At 58.8% G+C, this 12,236-nt stretch overlaps 2 protein-coding genes across 2 annotated transcripts; both read right to left on the reverse strand.

The window, feature by feature from the left end:
• Positions 1-331: 331 nt before the first annotated feature.
• Positions 332-2,632, reverse strand: LBRM_31_1070 (conserved hypothetical protein; the record flags this gene model as incomplete). Its single annotated transcript, XM_001567054.2, has 1 exon — positions 332-2,632. The coding sequence occupies one exon, from the start codon at positions 2,630-2,632 to the stop codon at positions 332-334; it is 2,301 nt and encodes a 766-aa protein (XP_001567104.2).
• Positions 2,633-4,604: 1,972 nt separating this feature from the next.
• On the reverse strand, positions 4,605-12,236 carry LBRM_31_1080 (conserved hypothetical protein; the record flags this gene model as incomplete). The annotated part of the gene is made up of 1 exon (XM_001567055.2): positions 4,605-12,236. One exon carries the CDS (start codon positions 12,234-12,236, stop codon positions 4,605-4,607), a length of 7,632 nt encoding a protein of 2,543 aa, XP_001567105.2.

Genomic DNA, 12,236 nt, shown 5'->3' on the forward strand with positions numbered 1-12,236 from the left:
CCCTATAAAAAAACCTTTCATTCTCTTTTTTTTTTTTCAAAACCAAATTATTTTTTTTTATAAATTTTTTAATTTTTTAATATTAAAATTTTACCACTTCAAAATTCATTTCCCCCCAAAAATTCCCTTTTTTTTTTTATAAAATTATTTTTTATATCCTTTTTTACCTTTATCACCTTTTTTTTTAAATTTTTTTTAATTTTTTTTTTTTTTTTTTTAATTTAATTATTTTAATTTTTAATTTTTTTTTTTAATTTTAATTTTAACACCTTTTCCAATCAATTTAATCTTTTAATTTTTTCATTTTTTAACATTTTTAACCCCCACAATTTCATTCAACCACACTTCCACTTTTCGCGGTAGATGGCAGTTTCGGCCGCGGCGCCATCGACACTTTTGAGCTTCGCCTGGAGTCGACAGACGCCAGCTCAGTCTCCGGTGAGTCCGGTGCAGCGTCGCTGTGCATTGCTTCACTGAGGAGAAAGGACTCGCTTGCAGTAGGCGCAGTAGCAGTATTTCCGGCATCTACTGGCAAGGATCGCCTGCGCTGCCTTTCTGGCTCCTCTGTCGGTGGCTCTGGTGCGATTACGAGGTCAGCATTGGCGGCGCTGGCCCCTCGTGCTGATCCTCGCTCCCCTCTCTCTTGCTGCTGCCCCGACGCGACCGTCGTTGGTGCGCTTGGCAGTGGCTTCACCTCATTTCCTTTTGGTGATACACCTGCATTATTTTTCACCATCTCTCTGGAAGTTGTGTCACCCTCGACAGTCGGTGAGGCCGAGGTGTTGATTGAGGCCACATACTTCGCCTTTGAGCGATTCCCCTCTTGACCTTGGCGCCACCGCTGCAGGCGCGACTGCGAGGCTTCGTCAAAGTCCCTTGCGCCTGTATGCTGCAGCGCGTCATTCACCGGGTGCTCGACATCTCTTCTCCAGGCTTCACCAGGCTTCTCGTCCGTCGGTCTATCGCGTGTTTCAGAGAACAGCTGCGGGGCTGGCCCTGCCGTCCTTGTGCGCGCATAGGCACAGGTGGCATCAAGTGTACCGGGGATGCTCGCACTGGGCCGCCGAAGCTTTCCTTCGACATGTTGCCGCGACAACGTGCTACGGCTGAGGAGCAACTGGGTTGCAAGTGATAGTTGGGTTGAGGCAGCTGTCGTGGTGGCCGTAACGCGCTCCTCAGCGAGGTCCGCCACCTTGAGTGTGGTAATCCCAGGCTCCGTCGACACAGCGGCGGTAGCACGAACGTCATCGCCGAGGGCATCCTTCACCGCCGGTATCGAAAGAGGCGTAGGCTTCTTAGAGCCTCGAGCATTGCTGCTGCTGCTGGAGGATCGCGTGTAGATGAAGCGCACCGATGGCATGGGTACAGAAATCCCCTTCAGGGAGTCTGACGCGGTACACAGAGGTGCCTCCATGTGCCCAGTGCAATTCACCGGGAGATTGAAGTGGGGGCGAGAGGGTGACGTCACACGTGAGTGAAATACCTCGATGGCAGGCGTTATTGCAGTCGGGTTGGAAGCCGCGGCGCGGTCTCGAATAAGCGCTCTCCGGGAAGAGGGATCAAAGGAAATGGCAGAGACGCCCACGCGACGCCGAGTCGCAGCCGACTCCGCTGCCAGCCCTAACAACTTTTCGACTCTCAGCTGAGATGGAACGTGCGACAACTTCGGCTGATCGGCGTATACGTCTGTTGCTTGCCTGGTCCTCTGTGATTCGCCGCGTGGGACGGCACCGCTGTCGCTTTTATGCTCCTCCTTACCAACCTCTTCGCAACGGCCCTGGCCCTCGTGACCTTCGACACGCTGAGAGAGTGAAGACGGCAAGCCACTGCGGGAATCGTGAGCATCCTCACCTAGGGGAACTGCGTTGTAGTCGTCGCTGCGGGCATCTACCTTAACGGAGTCCCGGGCCACAGATGCCTTGGCCAACGCGGCTCTTGCTTGCAGCAATAGGGAATTGGCGTGCCCGCTGGTGAGGACTGATCGGGTGACAGTGGCGCCTCCCGATGGCGCTGCGGCTGCGACGAAAGGAGGGGACTTCAAAGAGGTGCGCCGCCCACCAGTCGAGAAGGCTGACGGGCCAACGTCAGTGCGTTCGAAAGCCGCGGCACCCTTTTCGGCTGTCGCAGCATCCGCCTTCGGCCGGGTTGCAGCTGCCGCCAACACGGATGTCCGGTGCTGTGGTGGCGAACCGCTGTAGGCTATGTGGTACCGCAGTGGTCCCCGCGTGTTGATTGGGCTGAAACCGCCCGCGGCACTGCCCTGAAGCGAATTCAGGACACCCTGTGGCCGCGATGGCAGCGGGGGTGGGATGGATGACATCGCCTGAGCACCGTGACTGTGGCGCCGAGATGCGACGGTGGCGTGTTCGACCTCATGAACAGCAACGCCTGACGAAGAAACGCAAGAGTCCACTACGTCACTCACAGAGGTGTCGCACCCAGTGGACGGCGCTAGACTAAAGAGCGGAGAGACAGAGGGGGAAAGAAATCTAGATGACTGAGCAACCGCTGCGACGCCAGTGTTGCCGCTACTGCCAACGTCTGTGTACGCCTCCGAAATGGCCAGCCCAAGCCTGTGGCGCGTCTCACGCTCTCTGCCGCCGCCCTTAACTGGGGCGCTAGTGGCGTGCATCTCTCAGTGTGACAGCGATTACAGTGCAGTGAAAGAGCAAAGAAAAAGGGGGGGGTAGTGGCGGAGCAAAACATACGAGCCAACCAGCCCGCCAAAAAGTGCTGAAGAAGCGGGGAGAGAAGGGGAAAAACGTGAAATGAGTCACACAAGCACAAACAGAGGAAGAGGAGGAAGAAAAAAAAATGGTCTTCAATCCGCACCCGTGCCGCTTACGTACCGACTCTCCTCGGGTGTGTGGACAGTCCCGTGCCCCAACTCGCGGAGAGGATGAAAGTGTGGGGAGCGGAGTGGGGGGTGAAAGGAGGGGCGGCAGAGACGACAGCACTGCAAGAAAAAAAAAGGCAGAAACAGAGGATGGAGGACGCGGAAAACGAAGCACCAGACACCGACAGCGGCGGAGCTCAATCCAAACACACCACCGCCTCCACTCTCCGACACGTGGCTCTCGACGCAGCGAAAAGGTGCGAAAAAAAGACAGCACTTGCCGGCTCACAGACCCACCCACCCATACATACATTCATACAAGGCGCACTCGCCTCGTACGGTAGGCTCAAGGAGAGCGGTAGCGTAGCGGAAGAGGAAAAACGACGCGAGGAGAAGACTCGTACAGAAAGGCATGCACTGCGACAACACACAACAACAGAGAGATCAAATGTGGCGGGATACAGTAGCGACACAAGCGAGGCAAGCAAGCGAGAAAAGGAGTTTCACCCGTCCTTGTGCTGTGGGATGGTGTGAACGTGCTCTGTTCGGATACTGTACACGGTCGAAGCCAAAGGTGGGATACATAAAAATAATAATAATGGGGAGGCTCAAAGTTTGGCCTGTTGCTGCGCCTCCTCCCCTTCTTTACCGATAATGAGCGTCTGTACAAAGCAGATGTGGATAGCTGGACAGGTGAGTGGGGAACGTTGACTCCGCGCCTCTTTTCGTCCTCTGTCGTTTGACGACCTTCGGTGTGGTGTGTGATGCGCTGTCTGCCCTCCAGCGCCACAGTGATATGGGCCTGCTGGCGGTGCTGAGAAGGGCGCCTTCACCCGCTAGGGAGGAAAAGACCGAGGGAAAAAAAAGGAGAAGGGGGGATGTTGGTTGGAGTGCTGTGTCGCAGGCAATCGGGGGGGAGGGGCGTCGGGATTGAAGACACGATGGTCAATTGCAACAGCAGAGAGGAGAGCAAGGCGATACCAAGGGAAGGGGGTCAGTGCTAAGGAGGTGGAAGCGAAAAGGGAAGGGGAGGGGGGAATACACCCCATGCATCTCGATGAGCAACACACTCTGCTGCTGGTGGGGCAGCGAAGAGAGCCCAACAGGGTATGTGGCCACGGCAAAGCCGCCCAGTAGCACGACTAAGGCGCACGCCTACCTGTGCCACGGTTCGCATCGAATATATTTGACACTCTTGTCGTCTGGTACATCACAGTATCAACTTTGCACGGCATCCCACACCAGCCCAGACACGAGCAGGTGTTTTCACCATCTCTACTACCGCATCGCCCACAGCGATCCACCACCAAAACATAAGGGCACGCCCTCAGGGATTCTCTACACGTACACCACCACCACCACGAGCAAGAAATAGAGAAAAAGCGCCAGAGGAATCACGTGGATGCCACCGGGATCGGGCCCTCTGCAAGGCGCGTCTTGACAAGGAGATGGACGGGCCTCGAGGGGTCGCACCAACAAAATAAGCAAAAGAAGGCAATGAAAGAAAAGAGACGCCACACAGGAGGACGGGCGCGCAGACGCCAAAGGCCGTAGAAGAGAGAGAGAGAGGAGGGGAGGGCACAGGCGGCCACCTCAGCTCCCTCTCGGCGGCAGCGCAACGAAACTCAAAGGAGCGGTTTTGAGGCGCACAGGCGCGGCATTCTGCCATCCCGGTGCGTTATCGAGCACCTGCACCTACGTGCCCATCCTCGCATCCTCCCACGGGCAAAGACCAACGATTAACTGTCCCGGTGCACGGCGCCCGCCATCATTCCTGCACGTTGCGGCGCTCGATAATGATAAGGCTGCAGTTGTCAAGACCAATGCCCTCATCGTTGTCCTCCGGCGCCACACACTGCGCAAACACGCCAGCGGCAGCCGTGAGAAGAATTGCATCCACTTGAGAAAGTCTCGTTGCCGCACCGTCGTCGTCATCGTAGTAGCTGATCATGGATTCCTCAGCGCCAGCCTTCGAGGTAAGACTCTCGCGCTTGATGGGCAACGGGCTCATGCTGCTGTTTCTGCATGCTCCACTGCTCTGCAAAGAACAGCCTTCGCTCTGCGGCGAGTCTGAGGACAAGCGCCGCGGTGAAGTCCCTAAAACAGCAACTGGGCCTCGCCGGCGGTTGTGATAGAGTTCGGAACCACGCAGCACAGCATCCATGGCTGACCCTGACACGGCAAGGTCGTTGACTGTGTTCGTGAGCGCCACGTGCACCTGGTGCAGTGTTGCCGTGTCCCACACACCATCGCAGGCAAGTACGATGCCCCACTGATCCGTGTCGCTTGGTACCGGCATAATTGTAACGTCTGGCACGGCAGAGACGGCCTGCTTGCGCGAGTCGCGGCCGCCGCACTGCTTGAAGTCGAAGTCACCTAGCGCACGCGGCACGGCAGACATGCCCTCAATACGGCCATTGATAACGGAGTAGCCGGCGGCGTGGATGCGGGCCTGCTCCGCCTCGTCAGAAACGCGGTGCTTCACGCTGATCACCTTCATGCGGTCCTTTGTGTAGAAGGCGGCCCCACTATCACCGACATTCGCGCACAGCACAAAGTTAGCAGTGATGCCCACCACACAGGCTGTGCAGCCCACGCAGTCGTAGTCCCCACGCGCCCCCTCTGGCGTCGAGCGCAAGTAGTCATCGAGAGAAATCAGGGCATCCTCCATGATGCTCGCAAAGTACTGGCGCAGCATTTCCATCTCCGGGATCGACACCACCGCCGCCGAGGAGGGGCAAAGGGCAACGCTGCCGGCGACCGCGTTCGTGTTGTGGATTAAGGGGCTCCCATGTCGCACGTCGTCTATAGCAGTAAACGATCTCGACATGAACATCGCAGTGAGGGGCGATCCCATGCCCACTGCGGCAGAGATCATGTCCGGCAACGGCTCCTCCATTGCTTCCCACGCATCCAACGTTGTCCCAGACTTTCGGTTGCGCTTCAAGGACTGTGAGTTGCCGGCGGGGTTGCTAGCAGCCGGGGAGGCGTCCGCCCGTGTGCTGGTGTTGTGACAGTTCCTGCCCCCCACGCCCCCAGTTGCGCCATCAGAGGCAAGGGATGTTCCCTTCACACCTACACCCGCCGGCCCAAACGCGCTGCCTGACACGTGGAGGCGCAGTGACTCGGCCGTGACCGGGACAAGAAGAGAGAGAGACCCGGAGATAGACGGGTTACGCAGCTCATCGGCCAGGGTCAACGATACGCCAGACGTCTTGGGTAACAGAGAAGCTTCGTCGCCGTTCGGCTCTGATCGCTTGGCGGCGGAGTGGTTGCCTGGAGCCAGCAAAGTTGTGCTGCCCGATGACCTTTGGAATGGGGAGGAAAGATGCGAGTACGGCATAGGGACGGAGGCCGCATCACCAGACGTGGGTGGGCTCGACATAAGCGTTGCAGCAGCGGCCGCGGGGCCTGCTAGGGTGGGCATGGAGGTAGCGCTCGGAGCAAAGTAGCTCAAAGTACCGCTGCACGTCGGGACCGCTGTCAAGGATGGGGGCAGCCACGGTGCTGTCGCACCCGTAGCAGTAGCCGAGTCTGTCTCCGCCTTGAGAAAGAACAAGAGCGCGCGCGCACGCACGTCATCTGGGCGCGTTCCCTCGATCGCGCGCCGCAGGTGGGCCTCGAAGTGGCGAGCCGCCAGCTTCGCCACCGCATCGCCACCGTGCCCGTCAAACATGCAGAATACTGCCATCGGCATCGTTTCCTTCGGTGGCGTATCTGCCTCCTCTTTTCCGGCTCCTGAGGCAGAGACTGCTGCGTCTTCCTCACTCATACAGACCCCCTCATGTGCCCCACTGTCCATCGCGCTAAGTGGCGAGATGAATTGGGGGGGATTCTCGGAGATGGACAGTGTGTTGCTTTCGTGGCTATCGTAAGCCAGAAGTGAGGAGTCTCGTCGGGTAGCCCCTCCGCTGTCCAGCGTCTCATGTGACTTTTTTGCGGCCGCCTCGGCTGCTGCCGCCACTGCCTGGAGCTCCTTTCGGTGCACTACCTCCTCGGAGATGGCTGGGATGTCGACCAAGAACACCGCCTCGGCGTCTTCTTGGGTTGTACGCCACCCCTGCACTCTCGCACCAAGCGCGCAGAGTTTCGTGACTGGCTCGCCTACGGTGACTGCGTTGCTGACAGAGAAGTGCGGGTCACGGTTGAGGTACCTCTGCATCGGCGAGCGCACAGGAAGTTGTAATGGGGAGTTGAGCGAAAAAGCGCTCTGACGCAGCCGCAACGGCGGCCCGCCACTAGACGGGGATTCGGGGGAAAAATCAAAGACGCTGGCATCTGCTCCCGTCGTCAGCTGTAAGCCTCCGCTTGGCGGCACAGACGCGTTTGAAATCGACTGCGGCTTGCGTGCAGCGGCGGGGCACGTTTCCGATGCTGTTAACGCCTCTGTGGCCGGCGACGAGGCGATGAGCTGCGGAGTGACAGGGAGCGATGACGTAGAGAGTGTCTGATTGAGGGTCGCGGCAGGTGGCATGACATGGATGGAATGCGCGCGAGCGTGGGTCTCGGCACTGACCACTGGCACTGAAGGTTGCTGTACCGCTGCCGATGCGGTCACATCCTTCAGTCGCACCTCGTACCCGACACAGTGTATGTCGCGGGCGGGCTGCTTCAAATACGTGCCGCGTGTGAAGGCGATCTGATCCACCAGCGCGTCGTAGACCTCGGTGTGCTTCCACGTGAATTGCTGGCACTTCTCGCACCAAAATATGCGGTCGAAGCTGTTCATGATGTCTAGCAGATTCAGAAACAGCGTGCACAGGCTCGGATTCTGCAGGTGGTGGCGGCGGACGTGCGATGGACACACCGCCATAAGGCAGTGCAAGCAGAGAAAGGCAGCTGGCCGCCGATGGCAACGATTACAGTGGTCGTAGAGGTCGTTCGCATCGTATCGGCTACAGTCCGGCCCTTTGAAGTCCTTCGCGATAAAAGCGGCATCGCAGTGGCACGCGCCGTCGTTGGACTCGTCATCGCCCGCGTCGCGGCCGCCCTTTGCCCCCAATCCCTCCTCGTTATGCTTTGGCGGCGCCGCTACACCCCCTTGGTCGTCTGGCGGCATGTGCCCCTGTCGCTCGTACCGGCCAACCTCGTCATACGGGTCCATCAGCATAACGCCGGTAGCGGAGTCAAAGATGAGGCGGGCCGCCACCTTTGCATCAGACGAGCCCTGCGGGAGCTCCTCCTCCTCCTCTGGGTCCATGTTGTACGCGCTGGCCACCGTGCCAAACGTGAAGTCCTCCGGCTCGAGACGCATCGTGCCGGTGGTCTGCGCAGGAGTGCGGCGGAATTGACTGCACGACAGCGGCGCAGACGTCTTTGTATCGACGCTGTAGTTGGCGTCTGGCAGAACAACAAGGCCGCTTGGCTGCGAGCGACCAGCGTTGCCGCCAGGATACATAGAGGGGCTGCTTTTTGGAGTCAGGGGCGTCGGCATCATGAAGCTTCCGCTAGTGGCTCTCAGAAATGGCGAGCCGACTCGCATGGGTGTGAAGTGCAAATCAGCGGCAGGCGATGGGTGAGATGGTTGCTGGTCACTCACGGGCGTGGTGTACAGCGTTGCACTTGTGTTCTTGTCAAAAATGCTCCCAGGTGAGGAGCAGCGGTGCTGTTTGATCTCAGCGTCGCTGATTACGGCGCTGGTGCTAATGTTCGTGTTGCTGTGGGGTGATGCAGGGACGGTGAGCGGCACCGTCGATGCCACCTCTGGCACGAGCTCGTACTGAGGTAGGAAGACGTGCTCGACCGAAGCCCACATCCCCACTCTGCGACGCTGTGCAGCGTCTCCGTCGTCTTCTTGAGCTGCCGAAGCAGCAGCAGCAGCCGTGCCAGCCTTCGCTCGACTTTCGCTGCGGCGGCGCCACTGCCCATGCGTCATCTCGCCAAGAAGGTCATCCTCATCGTTCGAAGTGCCGTCCTCAACGCTACCCTTCTGCTCCCACACTGAGTCACCACCATCGTCGGTGTCCGCTTTGTCAGCCCTGCTGCTGGCGCCACCTTTCGTAGCAATGCCAGTCGCTGAGAACAGCACCGTCGAGTCCTTACTGTCGTTCTCTGTGGCAGGGCGTTGTTGGGACCAAGAGCCGCCGCTGTCGCCGAGGCGCCAGCCCTTTCGCGAGGCTGCCCTGCTCTCCCGCCGCTGCTCGTTGCGCCTGTGGTGGTAGCCAGTCATGGTGCCATAGTGAAGACTGGAGTAGTTGCTACGACGGCGCAGCTTGCGCAGCTCGGCCGTGGTAGCACTCATCACACTGAAGTTGCGCGGTAGATAGTCACTATCGGAGTCCTCAAAATCGTCTGGATTAGCCGTGGAGGCAACAACGCCGCCGCCTGGGGATGGGTAGGCGCCTGTTCTGGTCACGCTCTGCCGCCGCCGCCCTGTGTAAGTGATCGGATCATCAATAGAGATGCAGCCGGCTGAAGTATCAGCTTTGGCCCGTGGCGCTGACTTGGATAGGTCCTTGGGTGATTGCGCACCTGGGATCAGCACTGAAGACATCGCAAACGACACCTTTGCGAGCTGGCTGATGTGGCTGCTCGTGTTCTGCAGCGTGGGCAGCGGAGAGACACCAGAGGAAAAGGCCGAAAGACCGCCAGCATGCACGCTCAGCTCAGCTGAAGTTGTCGACGACGACTCGCCTGACGACTCAGACGGCAGATACGTGGTGGCTGGGACCTGGCAGAGGGGAATCGGAAGGTCACTGTGGCTGCTGCGTATGTCAGCTGAGCCTGCATCAGTATACTGTGAAGGCTCGACCACTATTTGAGTCCGGAACGAAGGGAGTCGAGGGTTGACGGTCGACTGCAACGTGGCAGTGGATCGTAAGGACAGCGACGTGAGTTCAGGTGGGGAGTTCAGAGTCGTGCCGTCACGTTGCCCAGAGGCGACACTCATAGCGGCAAGGTCACCGACCGTGCGGGTGCGCCCATGGAGTCCCAGTGGCGAGGGCGAGAAGACACCGCTGCTCTCTGCGCCTCCCAGAACGCCGGTGCGCGGGATGGTAATCACGGTACCGTCTGGCGCCAGCATCTTGTTGCGATGCCGTCTGCGTGAGTATGCGGCGTTGCTCAGCTGCGCACTGCTTGAAGAGATAGAGTTCTCAGTAGAAAGAGCAAGTGCTAGGCTGGAGTGTGACGAGACAAGGTCGTGAGTCCTACGTGTGCCCCGCTGGGGTGTGGGTGGCTGGTGGTGCTGCCTCCAGCGGTCTACAATGCGGCTCGTGGTTCGCGCGCGCATCTCACGAATATGAGGCGGTAAAGAACCAGTACGAGGCACGCCATCCACGTTGTGCTGCGGTGCAGGTTTGAGCTCCAGCGGTGGCGAGTCCATCATCGACGACGTACACGGCACCTCCGGAGGAAGACGTCGCGACGCCACCCCACTCCCAGTGGACTGAGTGGCTGCTTCGAGACTTTCTGTGCGCGTTTGCGAGCAAGGTCGAGCACCCTTTGAAGGACAGGGTGTCTGCATTACATCCGCCTCTGACTCGCCAGTGAGAACGTTCGGCGACGTCTGCGACCGTCTTAGTCCTCTAGGTATGTTGTCAGAGCACTCTGTAGAGTTCGCCATCTCGGCGATGCCGCTTTCTTGTGAGTCAGCCGCGCTAGAGTTCGTATTCCGCCGCAGGCACGGACTTGTCGTCTGAAATTCCACCAGCGTCGACTGGATGTTGGGGTTGTAGAAGTGCACACGCTTCTCGCTCTGTGGGCAGGTCAACAGGCTCTCCTCCTCATCCCCCACATAACTCTTGTCGCCCTCACCCGCGTTGGCGGGGCTGGTGGAGGCAGTGGCAGTGCTGCAACTGCGGTCCCGAAACCCACGGGCCTGCCCACATACTCCTCTCTGCATGGCATCTGGACTCGGACCCCCCTCGTTCTCTGCCAGCCAGCCTTGAGTGAAGAAACGAAACTGGGGCTTCGTGGTCGCGGCTACCGAGGCTTCGGACTGCGTGCACCCCTTCAAGTGAGAAGCCAGCGCAGAAGCGACGGTGTCTAGGGGCGGGAGTGACGGCCTTGGGCTCCGAGTAGCTGTGAGCTTAGCGACCTGCTGTTTCGGAGGTGACCGGGCCGCTGACGGCTCGCCAGCACCCCCCTCGATACTCATATTACGACTTCTATCTACAGAAGCCAGTCCTGTGCACTCCACTTGTGCGGCTAGATCTCGTGTAGGTGTCTGGGACAATGTGCTAAGGAAAGGAGAACCAGGTGGCGGACTCGATTCTTGAATCACAGGCGGCATCGCATTGGAGGTAGCTCTCTCTAGCAACGCAGTCGATGGGCTGTGTGTTGTGAGTGGAGCAGTGCTAGTCGCCGGCAAGGAGGACGTGGTAGTCGTGCTACTCACTGATAGGGCACCAACTCCTGAGCTTGAAGTGATGACGAACTTCCGCATCGCCGCTGCGGCCCGCTGCCGATTCTTAAAGCTCAACGTTGGCGAGCTTGTCGAGGGGGGCGACACGGGTGACGGGGTGGGGAGCTCCTCCGGTGTTGCTCGGTCCCAAAACCCAGTTGGAGAGGTCGTGGCGCTACCGCTGGTAGTCTGTGTCCGCAAAGCTGGGATGGACACTTTCGTGCCGTGGGCATTTATCGGCATCGCCATTATGCCCGGTGTCGAGCTGACAGAGGTGCAACCCTCTGGTGACGAGGGTGAATGCAGTGGAGGTTCTGCTGCTCTGCCAGTAGTGTCTAACAGCGGCAGATTCAGCGAACTTTGCGGTGTCGACGAAGATGCAAGGCTGGCAGAGCGCTGGTGTGATGAACCAGCCTGCTTGCTCGTGACGGAGAGGTTCTCTGAGCTGGTGTGCAAACCCGTGGAGCCAGGCACTATAGGGCGCCCCTCAACTGTCCCCGTCTCCGTGAGCGCATCGGAGGTGGTGAGAGCAACCGGCGCCCGATTTGGTGGACGGGACGCACCACTGCGGCCACCTCTGTGAGAAGGCTCGAGATCTGCTATCCCGCCCTCAGTAAGAGATGAGGATGCTGCTGCCGTAGTCGTCCTCGAGGCCGGCTGCTGGAGGGGGCGATCCTGACCGGGAGAAAGGCCCGACATTCGGGGAGAGGACGAAGATCTGGGGCTCATGGAAGAGCACGTCGGGAATAGGTTCATACATCTTAGCACAAAGTCAGCGCCACCGATAGCGCCAGTGCGTTGGCGCTGCTTGTCCTTGAAGCTGAGCCGCTGCTTGCGTCCAGAAGGAGAGGCTGCTTCAGCCTGAACGATGTCACTTGTGTTTTCCACCGGAGGAGACGGTGTGGTCGATGACGATGTGACGTCTGTGCGGCGCAGCGACGAAGTGAGCCCGCTTCCTGGTGCATGGGCTCCCGTCGCACCAGGGGATGAAACTGCAGAGATGCCTGTGGTGGCGCTGCCGGCTTCCTGACTCTTGACTTCGGTGCTTGAAATCAT

This window comes from Leishmania braziliensis, chromosome 31 (assembly GCF_000002845.2).
Source record: "Leishmania braziliensis MHOM/BR/75/M2904 complete genome, chromosome 31".
In the NCBI taxonomy this organism is placed as follows: Eukaryota; Euglenozoa; class Kinetoplastea; order Trypanosomatida; family Trypanosomatidae; genus Leishmania; species Leishmania braziliensis.